At 32.4% G+C, this 15,035-nt stretch overlaps 1 protein-coding gene across 1 annotated transcript in view; it reads left to right on the top strand.

Annotated features, from left to right (window-relative positions):
• The window catches only part of C15 (homeobox protein C15), a 77,984-nt gene that overhangs the window by 35,635 nt on the left and 27,314 nt on the right, over nt 1-15,035 (top strand). The window contains exon 2 of the mRNA XM_088270235.1: nt 11,201-11,429. Within this exon, the coding sequence (XP_088126361.1) occupies nt 11,201-11,429 (229 nt within the window). The remainder of the gene's footprint in view (nt 1-11,200; nt 11,430-15,035) is intronic.

Below are 15,035 nucleotides of genomic sequence, written 5' to 3' on the forward strand. Positions count from 1 at the left end.
ATACGGCTTATGCAACACCGCTTATCATGACCCTACTCAGGCTTCAACTTTTTATGTTTCATAGCCTATGCCTACTCGTGAGCGGATTTACTCTTTATGTTTAAAGTTACTATAATTTCATGTAATTCATGAGTGAAAATTCTAGGCAAAAACACTCGCTTTATCACAGATCTAACAAACTAACTAGCTGCTTCTCCGTGGGGGTAAGCAGAGAGAATAGAACGCCAGACCACTCTGTTTTTGCAAACACATTGAGTCTCTTCCACATTCATGCATTTCCTCATACATATCCGCTGATTAATCTAGAAAACATACTAGGTAGGTACTCAAAATATATTAAATTATCGACTTGTTCTTTAATTTTCCCACTTGTCTATATTTTACAAACAGATCTGCATTCATAATTTCGGCTGCATTCAGTTTACTTTGTCCCTCTTTTGCCAACTCTATGCTTGGCGAATTCTGTTGGAAATAGGGGCAGAGGAAGAACGAAGAAAACTTGACATGGTCAAGAATTTTAAACACTTGAAAATAGTTAGATCAGGAGTTGGATTAATTGGCGGGTACATATGAGGAGATGTATGAATGTGGTAGAGTCGAATATTTTTTGCAAAGACCAGACTGATGTGGCATTCTCTTCTCTTCTCTCTGCCTTTTCCTGCGGATAAGCAGCGTGATGGTAATTTAGTTATATAGTTACTTAGACCTGCAAAATGTGTAATATATATGCTTCAAGTTTCATTAATCATCGAATATGTATAGGGAGATGCATTAATGTGGTGGAGGCGAAGATTATTTGCAAAGACAGAGTGGTGTGGCGTTCTATTATCTCTGCCTTCCCTTAGTAAGTAAGTTAGTTTTATAATGTATATTTTGAATTATTAGTGGGTAAAAAACACCTTAATAATAATAAGAATAATAAAACCCTCATCCGCACCCCAATGGTGCATAGGGCACTGCTTCATATGAACACAGTGTTATCTTGATCGTTTACACACGAAGGAAAGGTGATCAGCCCTCCGCTTCAGGTACCAGTCCAGGGTAATATTGAATAAATATTACAGTGAAAAAATCACTTATATTTATTTGACCCCCCCTGGGAATCGAACCCGGGACCTCCATTGACCTGACCATTACACTACGGAGGCGGACATAATAAACTTCCGGAAAACTTAAAATCTATAAAAAAATTATCAAACCTTTAAAACTAAATTTAAAAAACATATAAGACACACCCAACCTAAACTCCATACCAAGGAATATTTAAAAAAAAATTAATTTACTTTTAAAATTTGCTTTGTTTATATAAAAAAAAAATATTGTAAAACGAACTCCCTCTCTAAACACAAGTATATACTTTATTAGAGAGGTAGAAATGTTATATTTTAAATATTTTGTATGTTTACCAACTATTTTGTATATTTAAATATGTATTTGGAATTTTGTATATTTCAATTAAGAAAGGTGTGTTGAGATGGTTTGGACATGTAGAACGAATGAGTGAGGAAAGAACGGTAAAACAAATTTATGAGGCGAATGTTAGTGGGAAAAGAAGCAGAGGAAGACCGAGAAAAACATGGCACGATCAGGTATGCCAAATACTTGAAAGTGGTCAGGTTAGGAGTCGTAACAATCGGCGGGTATGTATGAGGAGATGCATAAACGTGGAAGAGGCGAAGAATGTTTGCAAGGACAGAGTGGTGTGGCACTCTTCTCTCTGCCTACCCCTGCGGGTAAAAAATAATAATTTCAATAAACAAAAAAAACCTTCCAAGTGACTCTGAAATCTAGCTACGGCTTATGCAACCCTTCTTACCATGGGCCTTATGATTAGATGGTTAGTTTATGTAGAATACCCAAGTCCGTCTCTGCGTCTGTAATTTATATAGGCAGTCACGTGATGCGATCGTTAGAGCAGCCGACCAATGGGAGGTCGCCGTATAATGGGTTAGCGTACACTCGAGCATTAAAGGGTCATTATGCCGGCATTACGCTGTGTTTATGTAATGCCGAGTCGTACATAAGCTGCCTCCATACCAGCGTGATTGATGATGCCTAATAGGTCTTAAGTATCTACGGTTTTTTGTGCTCATTTCATACATCTTCATCTTCATCTATGTGTAATAGTCAACACGCTCGACTACCATTTTGGATGTTCCCGGGTTCGATCCGCAGAAGAAATATCATATATCGCTCACTCCTTTCAAGAACGTCATAAATAAAAAAAACTTGATTTATCAGGAGAACGTTTTTGAAGTTTAAAAATATAATACAATGTATTAAAAATAAATATCAAGCCACTTATTAAACTATTTTCTGTGCAACATATCTTTTAAGGTAAAACCTGAAGGTTTTTCTCTCCATTTGAAAAATATTAAGTATATTTAAAAAAAATTAATTAAACAAAGGTGTGTTGAGATGGTTTGGACATGTGGAGCGTATGAGTGAAGAAAGAACGGTTAAACAAATTTATGAGGCGAATGTAGTTGGAAAAAAAAGCAGAGGACGACCGAGGAAAACTTGGCGCAATCAGGTTTGTCAAATACTTAAAAGCGGCCGGGTCAGGAGTCGTAATAATCGTCAGGTATGTATGAGGAGATGCATGAATGTAGAAGAGGCAAAGAATGTTTGCAAAGACCGAGTGGTTTGGCGTTCGATTCTCTCTGCCTACCCCTGCGGGGAAGCGGCGTGATGGTTAGTTAGTTAGTTTAATTAAACAATACCTTTTCTTCAAAATGCAAAACCAACACTTTCTGCCCTGTAGCGGGTAAATATTAAGTTAAAAATAAGCCGCTTTTGCTGGGATATAGTACATTTTCTGGGCATTCCGAAAACATGCACAACTGAAAATTGACGATTTTTGATTTATGACGTTCTTGAAAGGAGTGAGCGATATGATAGATGCCAAGAAGAATAAAATCTTTGATTGAGCCCAAATGAGATTATATGAAATATTAATTTGTGATATAACTAATAAACAAAAGATTTTACAAAACTTTTTACGAAAATACAAAAAAAATATTTCAATTAATCTGCTCGATACTGTATTTTAAATATTTGTCAAATCCTTAACGTTATAAGGTTTTGGCGCGTGGATGCCTTTTCTTCGTCTTGAACCATACCTGAATTATGGACAAAATGAGCTTTTCCACCGTAGAGCAATCAATTTTGGAGAGCCGATTCTTACAGATTGCCGTTAGATTTTTCAATAAGGTTTATGTCTGGCAAAATTCTTGACTAGTCCAATACAGTTCACTGTTTTTGTGTGACAAATTTCATCATTTTTTGGATTTGGGGCAGGGGGTTAAATCCTGCTGAAATATTCCATAACCATTTGATCTTAGTTTTTGTATCTCTGGTAGTATCTTTTCCTGTATAATTAGGTGATACTTTTCGTTATTCATCATCTCAGTCACTGAAAGAAGCAGCCCTGGTCCATAATATGAGGAAAACCCCTAAAACAATTTTTAGAGTGTGTTGAAAATACGAAAAAAATGTTTAGTTTCAATTATTCTGTTCGATACTGTAAATCGGCACTTTCTTCGATATCTTTACGGAAAACATTAAAATAAGCTGAATCGATAGAAAACAATCAATTTTAGTGGTTGCTTGAAGGTTATTAAGTTTAAAAAACTAGTATTGGTATTTCCTTCTAAATAAGTGGTATTGCATTACGCAAGAACATAATGATATCGCAGAATCGGCAATTACTTTGCCCAATTGTTTAACGGTTATATCAATTCGTGATATAATTACAGCCAGCCATGGGATAGAACGAAATGGATATAAACATTTAAATGTCGTTGTTAGGTTTGAGTGATTCATGCTCTGTGCAGTTATTACGTCAATTATCGTGATTGAACCGCACAAAACCTCATTTAATATAATATAAAAAGCGATATAAGAAAATCGTTTACAGAAATCGCTACGTGGGAGCGAGTACCTATCCACGAGACTACCAGGGATGGATCTAGGATTATATATACACACACACACATACAAGCTTGAGATTTAGGTCTTAATATTATTTAATATATCGTAGTCTTACTGGAGAAAGTGACCAAGTGCATTGTTTTACAAAAACGTGATGATTGACTATTTGATATCTTACTAGCTTAATATTGCCCGGAAAAAATCCCAAAGGATTTTAATCTTGGAAGTGTAATATATTGAATAGTTAAAAACGACAAACTACATTGGTGTTTATTTTCTTGCCAAGCAATAGTGACTTAAATGGCCCTCCTGAACATTTTACGTTTTGGTAGTTAGTCACTTTCTCCTGAACGAATACGATATATGACACTGGATTATTCACCCTACGGAGGAGATGTCGATTTAAAGGTGTCTCAACTTGTATCGTTCTTTTGACAATTCCAAATATTGTCTTCCAGCTGGTCCCTCAAGTGGAACATCTCCAAAATTTCAAAAGGAAAACATTATTCTCTCATTCAGCCTACTGTCCCATCCCGTCTTTGGTTTAGGATCGATGAACAAGAAAGATACATCCACCATTTGTCGAATGAGGATAGGACATTGCTGTACGAGAGAGCACCTTGCGAGGATTGGTGTCTTTGACTCCCCCATTTGCGAGTGTCGTTTTGAAGAGGAAGACCTTAACCACATATTCTTTATTTGCCCAATAAATAACCAAATGCCAACATTTTTTAAACTCTGGCCCCGCTTATTCCCCTCCCTACAGATATCCATCTCATCCTAGCGAGCAGGAACCCAATTATCTACAAACTTTTAGTTGTTTTTTATTTTTAAATTGAACGTAATAAATTTATGGTTTAATATTAATTCTATCATATTTTATAATTAAGTTACATTATTTAATTAACCTGACATTGGCAAAAGCAATATATTTCATATGCAACACCATTTTATATTAAAAAAAAACTTGTATAGTTTCTATTTGTATGAAAGAAGATGGAAGAAGATTTGAAACATGTATCACTTTATATGAAAGAATACATATATCCCAGTCATATATATAATCAAAGGGACAATCCAATCTTGATATGTAAACATTTAAAATTACTGCCGGTACGTGGAATATTGTGGATGAGTATCATCGTTGAGCAACAAACTAGACAAAATATCGAAATCCTTTAGTACACAACCATGATACACGATTTACACTCAACGAAGGTTTGATAGTCCCAAGAATCGACAATAAATATGGGAGTCCACACTGCAATATATCGTTCCGAACATTTTTAATTTGTTGCCGACGGATGTTAGAAGTCAAAATAAAATATTGAACAAAGGCAAAATAAAGGAATGGGTAAATGATTAAGAGTTAATTTTATGAAAATTGTAAAATGTTTATATTCTTAATTTTTTTCTCTTTTTTGTGTGTATATTAGGTTAAAATCGTTAAAAACAAAAAAAATGAATTAAAAAAAGAACTCCACCAACAAGACACACAAGGTGGCTTGGTGGGTCTCTGCAAAAAAAGTCCTAAAAATGTATAAATTGTGATTTAAATAAATGAATACAAAAAAAGAAAAAAAAAGAAAAAAGAAAGTGGAATTCTGAGCATCCCGGGGCATACAACCTGGCAAATTGGCTGGCTTAAGTGGTCACTTTATACACTTGCAAAACGTTCACCATTCTGCCTATGATCAAACCTCAATATGGAAAAAATATTTAATCTTTTATATACGGGTATGTAAAGGTTCCCCATTTGTGTACGAATTTCTATACGTTTCGATAAATATGGCTGATTGTAACGCTACCAGTTGAGAACTTGGTCAATTATTTATAAACTAACTAACTAACCATCACGCCGCTTCACCGCAGGGGTGGGCAGAGAGAATCGAACGCCACACCACTCTGTCTTTGCAAACATTCTTCGCCTCTTCCACGTTCATGCATCTCCTCATACATACCCGCCGATTGTTACGACTCCTAACCTGACCACTTTCAAATATTTGGCATAACTGATCGTGCCATGTTTTTCTCGGTCTTCTTCATATTAATTTAATAATAATAATAATAAAACCCTTATCCGCACCCCAATGGTGCATAGGGCACTGCGTCATATAAACGCAGTGTTATCTTGATCGTTTACACATGAAGGAAAGGTGATCAGCCCTCCGCTTCAAATACCAGTCCAGGGTAATATTGAATAAATATTATAGTGAAAAAATCACTCATATTTATTCTTACCCCCCCTGGGAATCGAACCCGGGTCCCCCAGAACGGTAGCCGAACGTGCTGACCATTACACTACGGAGGCGGATGAAATATTACTATTCATATTAATTTACTAGCCAATAATAACACATTATGAGAATGATCCATTCTAAAAAGATTAATATTTCACTAAATCCGCCTCTGATGCCGATTTACCGATGTAATCATATTTTTAATAGTGAGACTGTCCGCCATATCGCTGTACGGTTCTAGTCTGTAGTTTCGTAGCGCTGACTGGGCACTTGGCAGTTAGCTCGTAATGGCTTCCGTGTAATGAAAATATAAAGATGACTGGCAGACAGACAATGGCGACGTGTTATTCACGTTGATCAACGGAAATCTAATTAAATGATAAGCGCCCGATTCGGCGGCCATTTTGATCTCGGATAAAGGGGTGTATTCTGAAATCCGTATATGATATATGTGGCAGGAACAATTTCTTAGTTATTTAAAACATATTCTACATAATATAGTCATGACAATATAAGTAATATTCATGTGTAACCACCAACTAAACTCTATGTATATGTATATATAAATATATATATATATATATATATATATATATATATATATATATATATATATATATATATATATATATATATATATATATATATATATATATATATATATATTTATATTTATATATATATATATATATAATATATATATATATATATATATATATATATATATATATATATATATATATATATATATATATATATATATATATATATATATATATATATATATATATATATATATATATATATATATATATATATATATATATATATTAATATATATATATATATATTATATATATATATATATATATATATATATATATACAAATATATATATAAATATATATATATATATATATATATATATATATATATATATATATATATATATATATATATATATATATATATATATATATATATATATATATATGTAGTTTAGTAATAATATTGAAAGCATTTGATTTGTGGTCATTTTCACTTTTTTTAAAAACGTTAGTAATATTATTGATATTAGTTGTCAAATACTTAAAATATATTACTAACATTTTTGAAAAAAAAATTAAAAGTATAAATAGTTTATTTGTTATTAGATATAAGTTTTGTAGTGACATTTCTTGGTAGAACTGCATTCTATAGAATAAAATAACAAGTATGTAATTTTTTCCATATTAATTTTATTTGACCAGCAACCGGGTTTCGTTGTAACCGACATCATCACACTGGTGATGTCGCTTACGAAGAAACCCGGTTGCTGGTCAAATAAAATTCATGTGGAAAAAAGTATATACTTGTTATTTTATTCTATGTTTATTTGGTAGTCACAAATAGATGTATTTTTAGTGTGTCCAAATCTTTGTTCACAAATTATGGGGTTGTCTCCATTTAAAAAAAAATCTTCATAGAAAAATAAAATCTTAAAGTTAATGAAATGTATTTAAAATAAATATGAAGCCCCTTTTTTAATTTTTACGATACAACAGACCTTTTTAGATATAACCTGTTTTTTTTTCATTTGAAAAAAAAAGAATATTTAAAAAAAATTATTAAACAACAACTTTTCTTCAAAATGCAAAACAACACTTTCTGCCCTGTAGCGGGTAAATATTAAGACAAAATTATGCCGCTTTTGCTGGGATATAGTACATTTTCTTGGCATTCCGAAAACACGCACAACAGAAAATAATCGATTTTTGAAATATGACGTTGTTAAAAGGAGTGAGCGATATGGTATACATAAAATTTTAATAGTGTGGTTGTCAGTCATGGGTAGAACGGTAAATGTTACACGTCATATATCAAAAATATACTGATCACTTAAACAAGCCTATGACGGGTCGTAAGTCCTGTAAAGTAAATACACACACTTCCATATTCTTCATGTATGTTGAGATGTAACTAACATTAATTTTAATTAATGTATTACTGGAATATGGATGTTCCGACTAAATACGCCGCTGAAAATATAATCGCAAAGTTTGTAAAATCCAATAGGAATTAGTGCTGTGAATGTAAGACAAATTGGTATCATTATTCATTGTGATATATCCGAGTAATAACCTTAATCCCGATTGCATTATGAATATAATGGAATGGAAAATTAAAATTATACTCGCTTATTCTCGTGTATTATTCCGAGCCACACTCGAGAACGGTACCATAGCGTGTAATTTCGGATCGTTAATACGACGGTTTGATATTTCATTAAAATATAAACGAGTTGGTGTTCAAATTGTCTTTCTGAATTGTCGAAGTCATCAGAATAGTAATTAGAACATTTCCGAAGAGCGAGAGAGATCTCAGACCAGTTTGAATGACTTATTGTTTAAATGTAAGACCACTTTTGAGTTTATTAATGTAAACACGACTACAACATTTTGAGTGTGTCCAAATACTTGTTCAAAAAATCTGGATTATCTCCAATTACAGGAGTCACTTTCATATTATTTTTTAACATCTCATCAAAGATGAAGAAGAATATGGAAGTCTGGGCATTTACGGGGCTGACGACCGTCATAGGCTGGTTTAAGTGATCACTTTACACACGTGTAACATTCACTAATTCTACCCATTATTGACAACCACACTACTCAAATTCTTGCAAGTTCTGTATATATCAACCAATTTAGAAACCTTGTTCTTGAATCACCAGAACTTTACTACAGACATCTATTGGTGAGATGTAAAGAAGCTTTTTACTAAGCAGAAACAAATTTAAAAAAATAATAAACACGACAAGTTTCGAGGACTTTGGATATTTCATCGGCAGATGAAAATACAAAGTCTTTGATATTAATATTGGTATAATACATCTTTTGAGTTTATTAATGTAAACACGACTAGTTTTGAGGACTTTGGATATTTTATCAGGAGATGAAAATACAAACTGTTTGATATTAAAATTAAAATGAAAAACTTATAAAGGACAACTTTTGAGTTTATTAAAGAAAACATGACTAGTTTCGAGGACTTCAGACGTTTTTATCAACAGGTGAAAAAATAAACTGTTTGCATTTAGGTATTAAAATGCATTCGTTTGAAAAAGCCATAACTAGGCGAAACAATTGTCGCAATATTAATTTTTTATGTTTTTTGTTAATAAAATACAACTTTGTACACTCAAAAAATCTGTATTTGATTTAAAATTAATACGTAAATTAAATAAAACACTTGTATAAGACCACTTTGAAGTTTATTAATGTAAATAAAAGAAAAATTAAAAACACTAAAGCTCTTTATAGCTGAAGATGAAGCAAGAAGTGCAAACTAGAGGCTCATAAAAGACTAAAGGCCAAACAAAAAACCGGAATCAAAAGTTACCTAGAAAAAATATTAAATAAAAATCTACACGACTACTTAGTACGCTACTGACATTACTGGCAAAACTTTTTTTATTAATGTATTTTTTTTTGTAATCACATAATATCATTTCACCATAATTAGGTAGCCTGCCCAAGTATGCACCGGTACAGTGGTTGGCAATGGGTTACCTTACAAGTCAATCGCAATCAAAAAATTTAAATTACGATTTAAACTACCATATACAGACGTTTTAAACTGGCATGTCATCGGCCACATAGACTGAGATTATCTACTCAAGTATCCGCCAACCGCAAACTACGTGCCATTAAGGTAGTACAGTAAACCCTCGATATAACGGACCCCTATGTAACGAATTTTTGATACAACGGACAAAAAATCCGATCAAATGTGATAAAATTGAAAACGTCCCGTTAATACAATTATTTTTTTATTATTTACTACTAATGTATATAACAATATTAAAATAAAGTTTATAAAATGTGCCACGAAGTATCTGCGAAAAACATTCAAGAAAAACATAGAATTTGATTTGTGTTTTGAAATGATAATTTATATGTACATAAGTACAGTATTTATATTTTCAAAAAAGTTTTTTGATTTATTATAAATCTATTGGCCTATCGGCTTTAACGGACACCCCTTCCATCCAATAAGTCCGTTATATCGATGTTTTACTGTACCTATATAGTAATGCATGCCTCAGACCCAAAGATGACACTCAACATAGCTCACGATGGGCAATACCTATTACAAACTATTAACTCATACTTGTTCTTGCTTAATGTAACTATTCACTATTACAACTTACCTAGAACAGTTTTTATTTCTTTCGTAAGTTGCTTACAATTTTGATCAGACGTATTTTTTTTCTTTTACTCTTTATCATGTTTTACCTAGTATTTCTTGGTTTAAAGCTACTAGTCCCGGTTTATGTATGAAAGCGAGGCATGGAGTTGACAAAAGAAGGATGAATGCAGTCGAAATGCGATCTCTCAGCGCGTCAAAACGACGTAAGATAGATGTTCGAAAGGTGATATATGGAAAGATTGCTGGCTGAGATAATCATTATCGATAAAGTTGAGAAAGTATGTTGAGATGGTTGGAAAACAGTAAATAGATTTTTGAAGTAAATATTTTTTTTATAGATTTTAAACTAACTAACTAACCATCACGGTTACATTTTAATGAATATTTTACTAGTTTGCCATCAAGGTTAGTTTTTAATGAATATTTTGCTTACTTATCACCACGGTAAGTTTTCCAATGAATATTTTGTTAAATTACCATCACGGCTGATTTTAATGAATATTTTGTTAACTTACCAAAACGGTTTTTTAATGAACATTTTACTAATATACCATCACGGTTAGTTTTTCGATTAATGTTTTGATACTTACCATTATAGTAAGTTTTTTTTAGATGAATATTTAGCTTATTTTTTTTCTTACTGTAAATGTAAGTATAATATCAAATTTCCCATATATTTATCGTTAACCAATTGAGATGAACGATAAATAACCGCCACGTTTAGTTTTTATATGAATATTTTGCTAAATTACCGCAACGGTTAGTTTTTTAATAAATATTTTGCTCAATTACCGCCACGGTTAGTTTATTAACGAATATTTTGTCGCCGATTGCAGCCAGTTTCCCCATGACCCGGCGGATCGGGCACCCGTACCAGAACCGCACGCCGCCCAAGCGCAAGAAGCCCAGGACGTCCTTCACGCGGCTGCAGATCGCTGAGCTGGAGAAGCGTTTCCATAAGCAGAAGTATCTGGCGTCCGCCGAGCGGGCCGCCCTCGCCAAGACGCTCAAGATGACGGACGCGCAGGTCAAGACCTGGTTCCAGAACAGGAGGACCAAGTGGAGGTTGGTGCATTCATTTATCAACGACACCAAAATTTTGCACAAATAATCATGGAAAATATATTAGACAACAGTATTCACAACTTTTTGAGTGTGTCCAAATACTTGTTCACAAAATCTGGATTATCTCCAATTACAGGAGCTATTTTTATATTATTTTTTGATCTCATCAAAGATGAAGAAGAATATGGAAGTCTGGGCATTTACGGGGCTGACGACCGTCATATGCTGGTTTAAGTGATTACTTTACACACGTGTAACATTCACAAATTCTACCCATTGTTGACAACCACACCACTCAAATTCTTGGAAGCTCTATACATATATGAACCAATTTAGAAACCTTGTTATTGCATCACTAGAACTTCTCTAGAGACATCTATTGGTGAGATGAAATTAAGCTTTTATTGAGCAGAAACTCTTATATTAATATGTTCTTCATTATCTTTGATGAGATGTCAAAAAATAATATGAAAAACTCCTTTAATCGGATATAATCAAGATTTGTGAACAAGTATTTGGACACACTCAAAATGTTGTAAAAAAATATCTCACCCGAGATGTCAAAATGAACTTAAGTATACATATATATATATATATATATATATATATATATATATATATATATATATATATATATATATATATATATATATATATATATATATATTTATATATATATTTATATTTGTATATATTTATATAAATATATTTATATATTTATATAATATATATATATATATATATATATATATATATATATATATATATATATATATATATATATATATATATATATATATATATATATATATATATATATATATATATATATATATATATATATATATATATATATATATATATATATATTTATTTTTTTTATTTTTTATTTAATTTATTCTTTTTGAAAAATGACTTTTTGTAGAAAGCCGGTCGCAGTCATGTTGATGGTATTTGGTCACAGATTACTTGTTCTGACGTATGTGCTTCTTATCTTAAGCGGGTCGCATACCGTAGCACTGTAGGTCCCTTGTCTCGACTCATCTGGCGCCTACTGAATTAATTGAGTGTTTTCTGTTTTAAACACAGATAACACACAACTAGTTCTCCCTTGGAATGCGCAATAACTTTCAAGATAATACCAGATAGAAAATATCAAAGAAAAAGGTTTAAATGGACAGAAAAGTCAATGGTACAAAATAGTTACAAATATTTAGTCTAATTAAAAATGTTTCACAGGACAGAAAAGTTTATGGTACAAATTACTTACTTATTACTTATAACCCTTATCCGCACCCAATGGTGCATAGGGCACTGCATCGAATTGACGCAGTGTTATGTTGATCATTACTTACGTGAAGACAAGGTGATCACTCTTGCGCTTCGGGAAACAGTCCAGGGTAATATTAAATAAATATTACAGTGTAAAACCACTAATATTTACTTTCACCCCCCCCCTGGGAATCGAACCCGGGACCTTCAGTACGGTAACTACACCACGGAAACGGATAAAATAGTTACAAATATTTATTCCAAGAAAAATATTTCACAAAACAGAAAAGTCAACGGTAAAAAATAATTTTAAATTACTATTTTTTTATATAAGTCTCTGCTTAGCAAAAGTTTTTCTCATCCTACCACAGACGTCTATTGTGAACTCGCGCATACTGTGTTACGAGTTTGATCAATATATCAAGAAGTTTCGAAAAATTGAGTAGTGTGGTTGTCAATCATAGGTAGAATTGGTGAATGTTTTTTTGTTTCATTTTATTTTATTTTTCTCTCACCAAAAGATGTCTCTAGTGAAGTTCTAGTGATTCAAGAACAAGGTTTCTAAATTGGTTCATATATATATATAGAGCTTCCAAGAATTTGAGTAGTGTTATTGTCAATAATGGGTAGAATTGGTGAATGTTACACGTGTATAAAGTGATCACTTAAACCGGCATATGGCAGTCGTCAGCCCCGTAAATGCCCAGACTTGCATATTCTTCTTCATCTTTGATGAGATGTCAAGAAATGATTGTTTTCCAATGAATATTTTGTCGCGATCGCAGCCAGTATACCCATGACCCAACAAAATAACGTAAATAATAATCCAGATTTGTGAACAAGCATTTGGACACACTCAAAATGTAAACAAAATTGGTTGGTCAGTTTGCGACCACTGTTGTTTGATACGGTAGGTGGGCTTTGCCTGTATTGGAAGGTAGTTTGTGGTAGTATAGGCTTGCTCTTGGCGCCAAGGATTTATCTGCCTACACCGATTGTCCATTAAGAGTCCTGTCCATAAGGACTCGAGATAAGGAGTCGCGCGCAGGACACGAACGGGAGCAGGAATAGGAAACAAAAAGGATTTCCTGCGACTTCCACGCTGTCTAGAGCCAATTATGGTAGCGTACATAGAACATCAAGATCCAAAACACAGAAACACATCAAACAAAATACAACACATGTCTAATTTTTATTTATTTATTATTTATTTATTCGGGACTTGTACAGCTTACATATAAAAAAATGATATAATAAACTAAAGTTACATTAATAATAATAAACATTACATTACATTAACAAAAATAGTTACATATTATTTTTTGACATCTCATCAAAGATGAAGAAGAATATGGAAGTCTGGGCATTTACGGGGCTGACGACCGTCATATGCTGGTTTAAGTGATCACGTGTAATATTCACCAATTCTACCCGATATTGACCACCACACTACTCAAATCCTTGGAAGTTCTATATATATGAACCAATTTAGAAACCTTGTTCTTGAATCACTAGAACTTCACTAGAGACATCTATTGGTGAGATGTAAAGAAGCTTTTTACTAAGCAGAAACTCTTATATAATATAAACTCCAGATTTTGTTAACAAGTATTTGGACACACTCAAAATGTTGTAAAAAAATAGTTACGTTAAAAAAAGCCAATTAAACAATTCCTCATTTATGTTTTAAAACTATTAAAAAACATTCAGAAATTTAAAAAAAGGGTATGATATAAAATAATAGATTTTGCAGGAAGGAGAAGGAAAGGAGAGGAATTAATGAAGGTGTTTAAAGGATTTTTTTCTAGGTCTTATTTTGGTCAAAAAACTTGTGCAATAAAGTTGTATAACTTGCTTCCACTATCCATAAAGTCATTAAAAATAGAAACTATATATAAATGAGGTATTCATAAATGGCGTTCGCCTCTGTAGTGTAATGGTCAGCATACTCGGCTACCGTTCTGGAGGTCCCGTGCTCGATTTCCAGGGAGGGATCCAAATAAATATTTTTTATATTATTTATTGATTCGGCATTAACTTTGTGGAATGACACATTTAATTTATTAACCTATATGTACACGTAAATATATTTTTCTTCGTTAGTTTTAATTTGTACCAGAAGATGAAAATGTCGTTTTCGAAACTAGTCGTAAATATAAATAAAACTCATTGAAGTGGTATATTCAAGTGTATAATTTAAATAGTAGTTGTAAGTATATTTTTTCGCTCTCATGTTAATTCAATACTACCCTGGATTGGTGCCTGAAGCGGAGGGCTGATCACCTTTCCTTCGTGTGTTAACGATTAAGATAACACTGCGTTTATATGATGCAG

Source organism: Brachycentrus maculatus, unplaced genomic scaffold (genome assembly GCF_059751285.1).
Source record: "Brachycentrus maculatus isolate JH-2025_06_01 unplaced genomic scaffold, ASM5975128v1 h1tg000374l, whole genome shotgun sequence".
In the NCBI taxonomy this organism is placed as follows: Eukaryota; Metazoa; Arthropoda; class Insecta; order Trichoptera; family Brachycentridae; genus Brachycentrus; species Brachycentrus maculatus.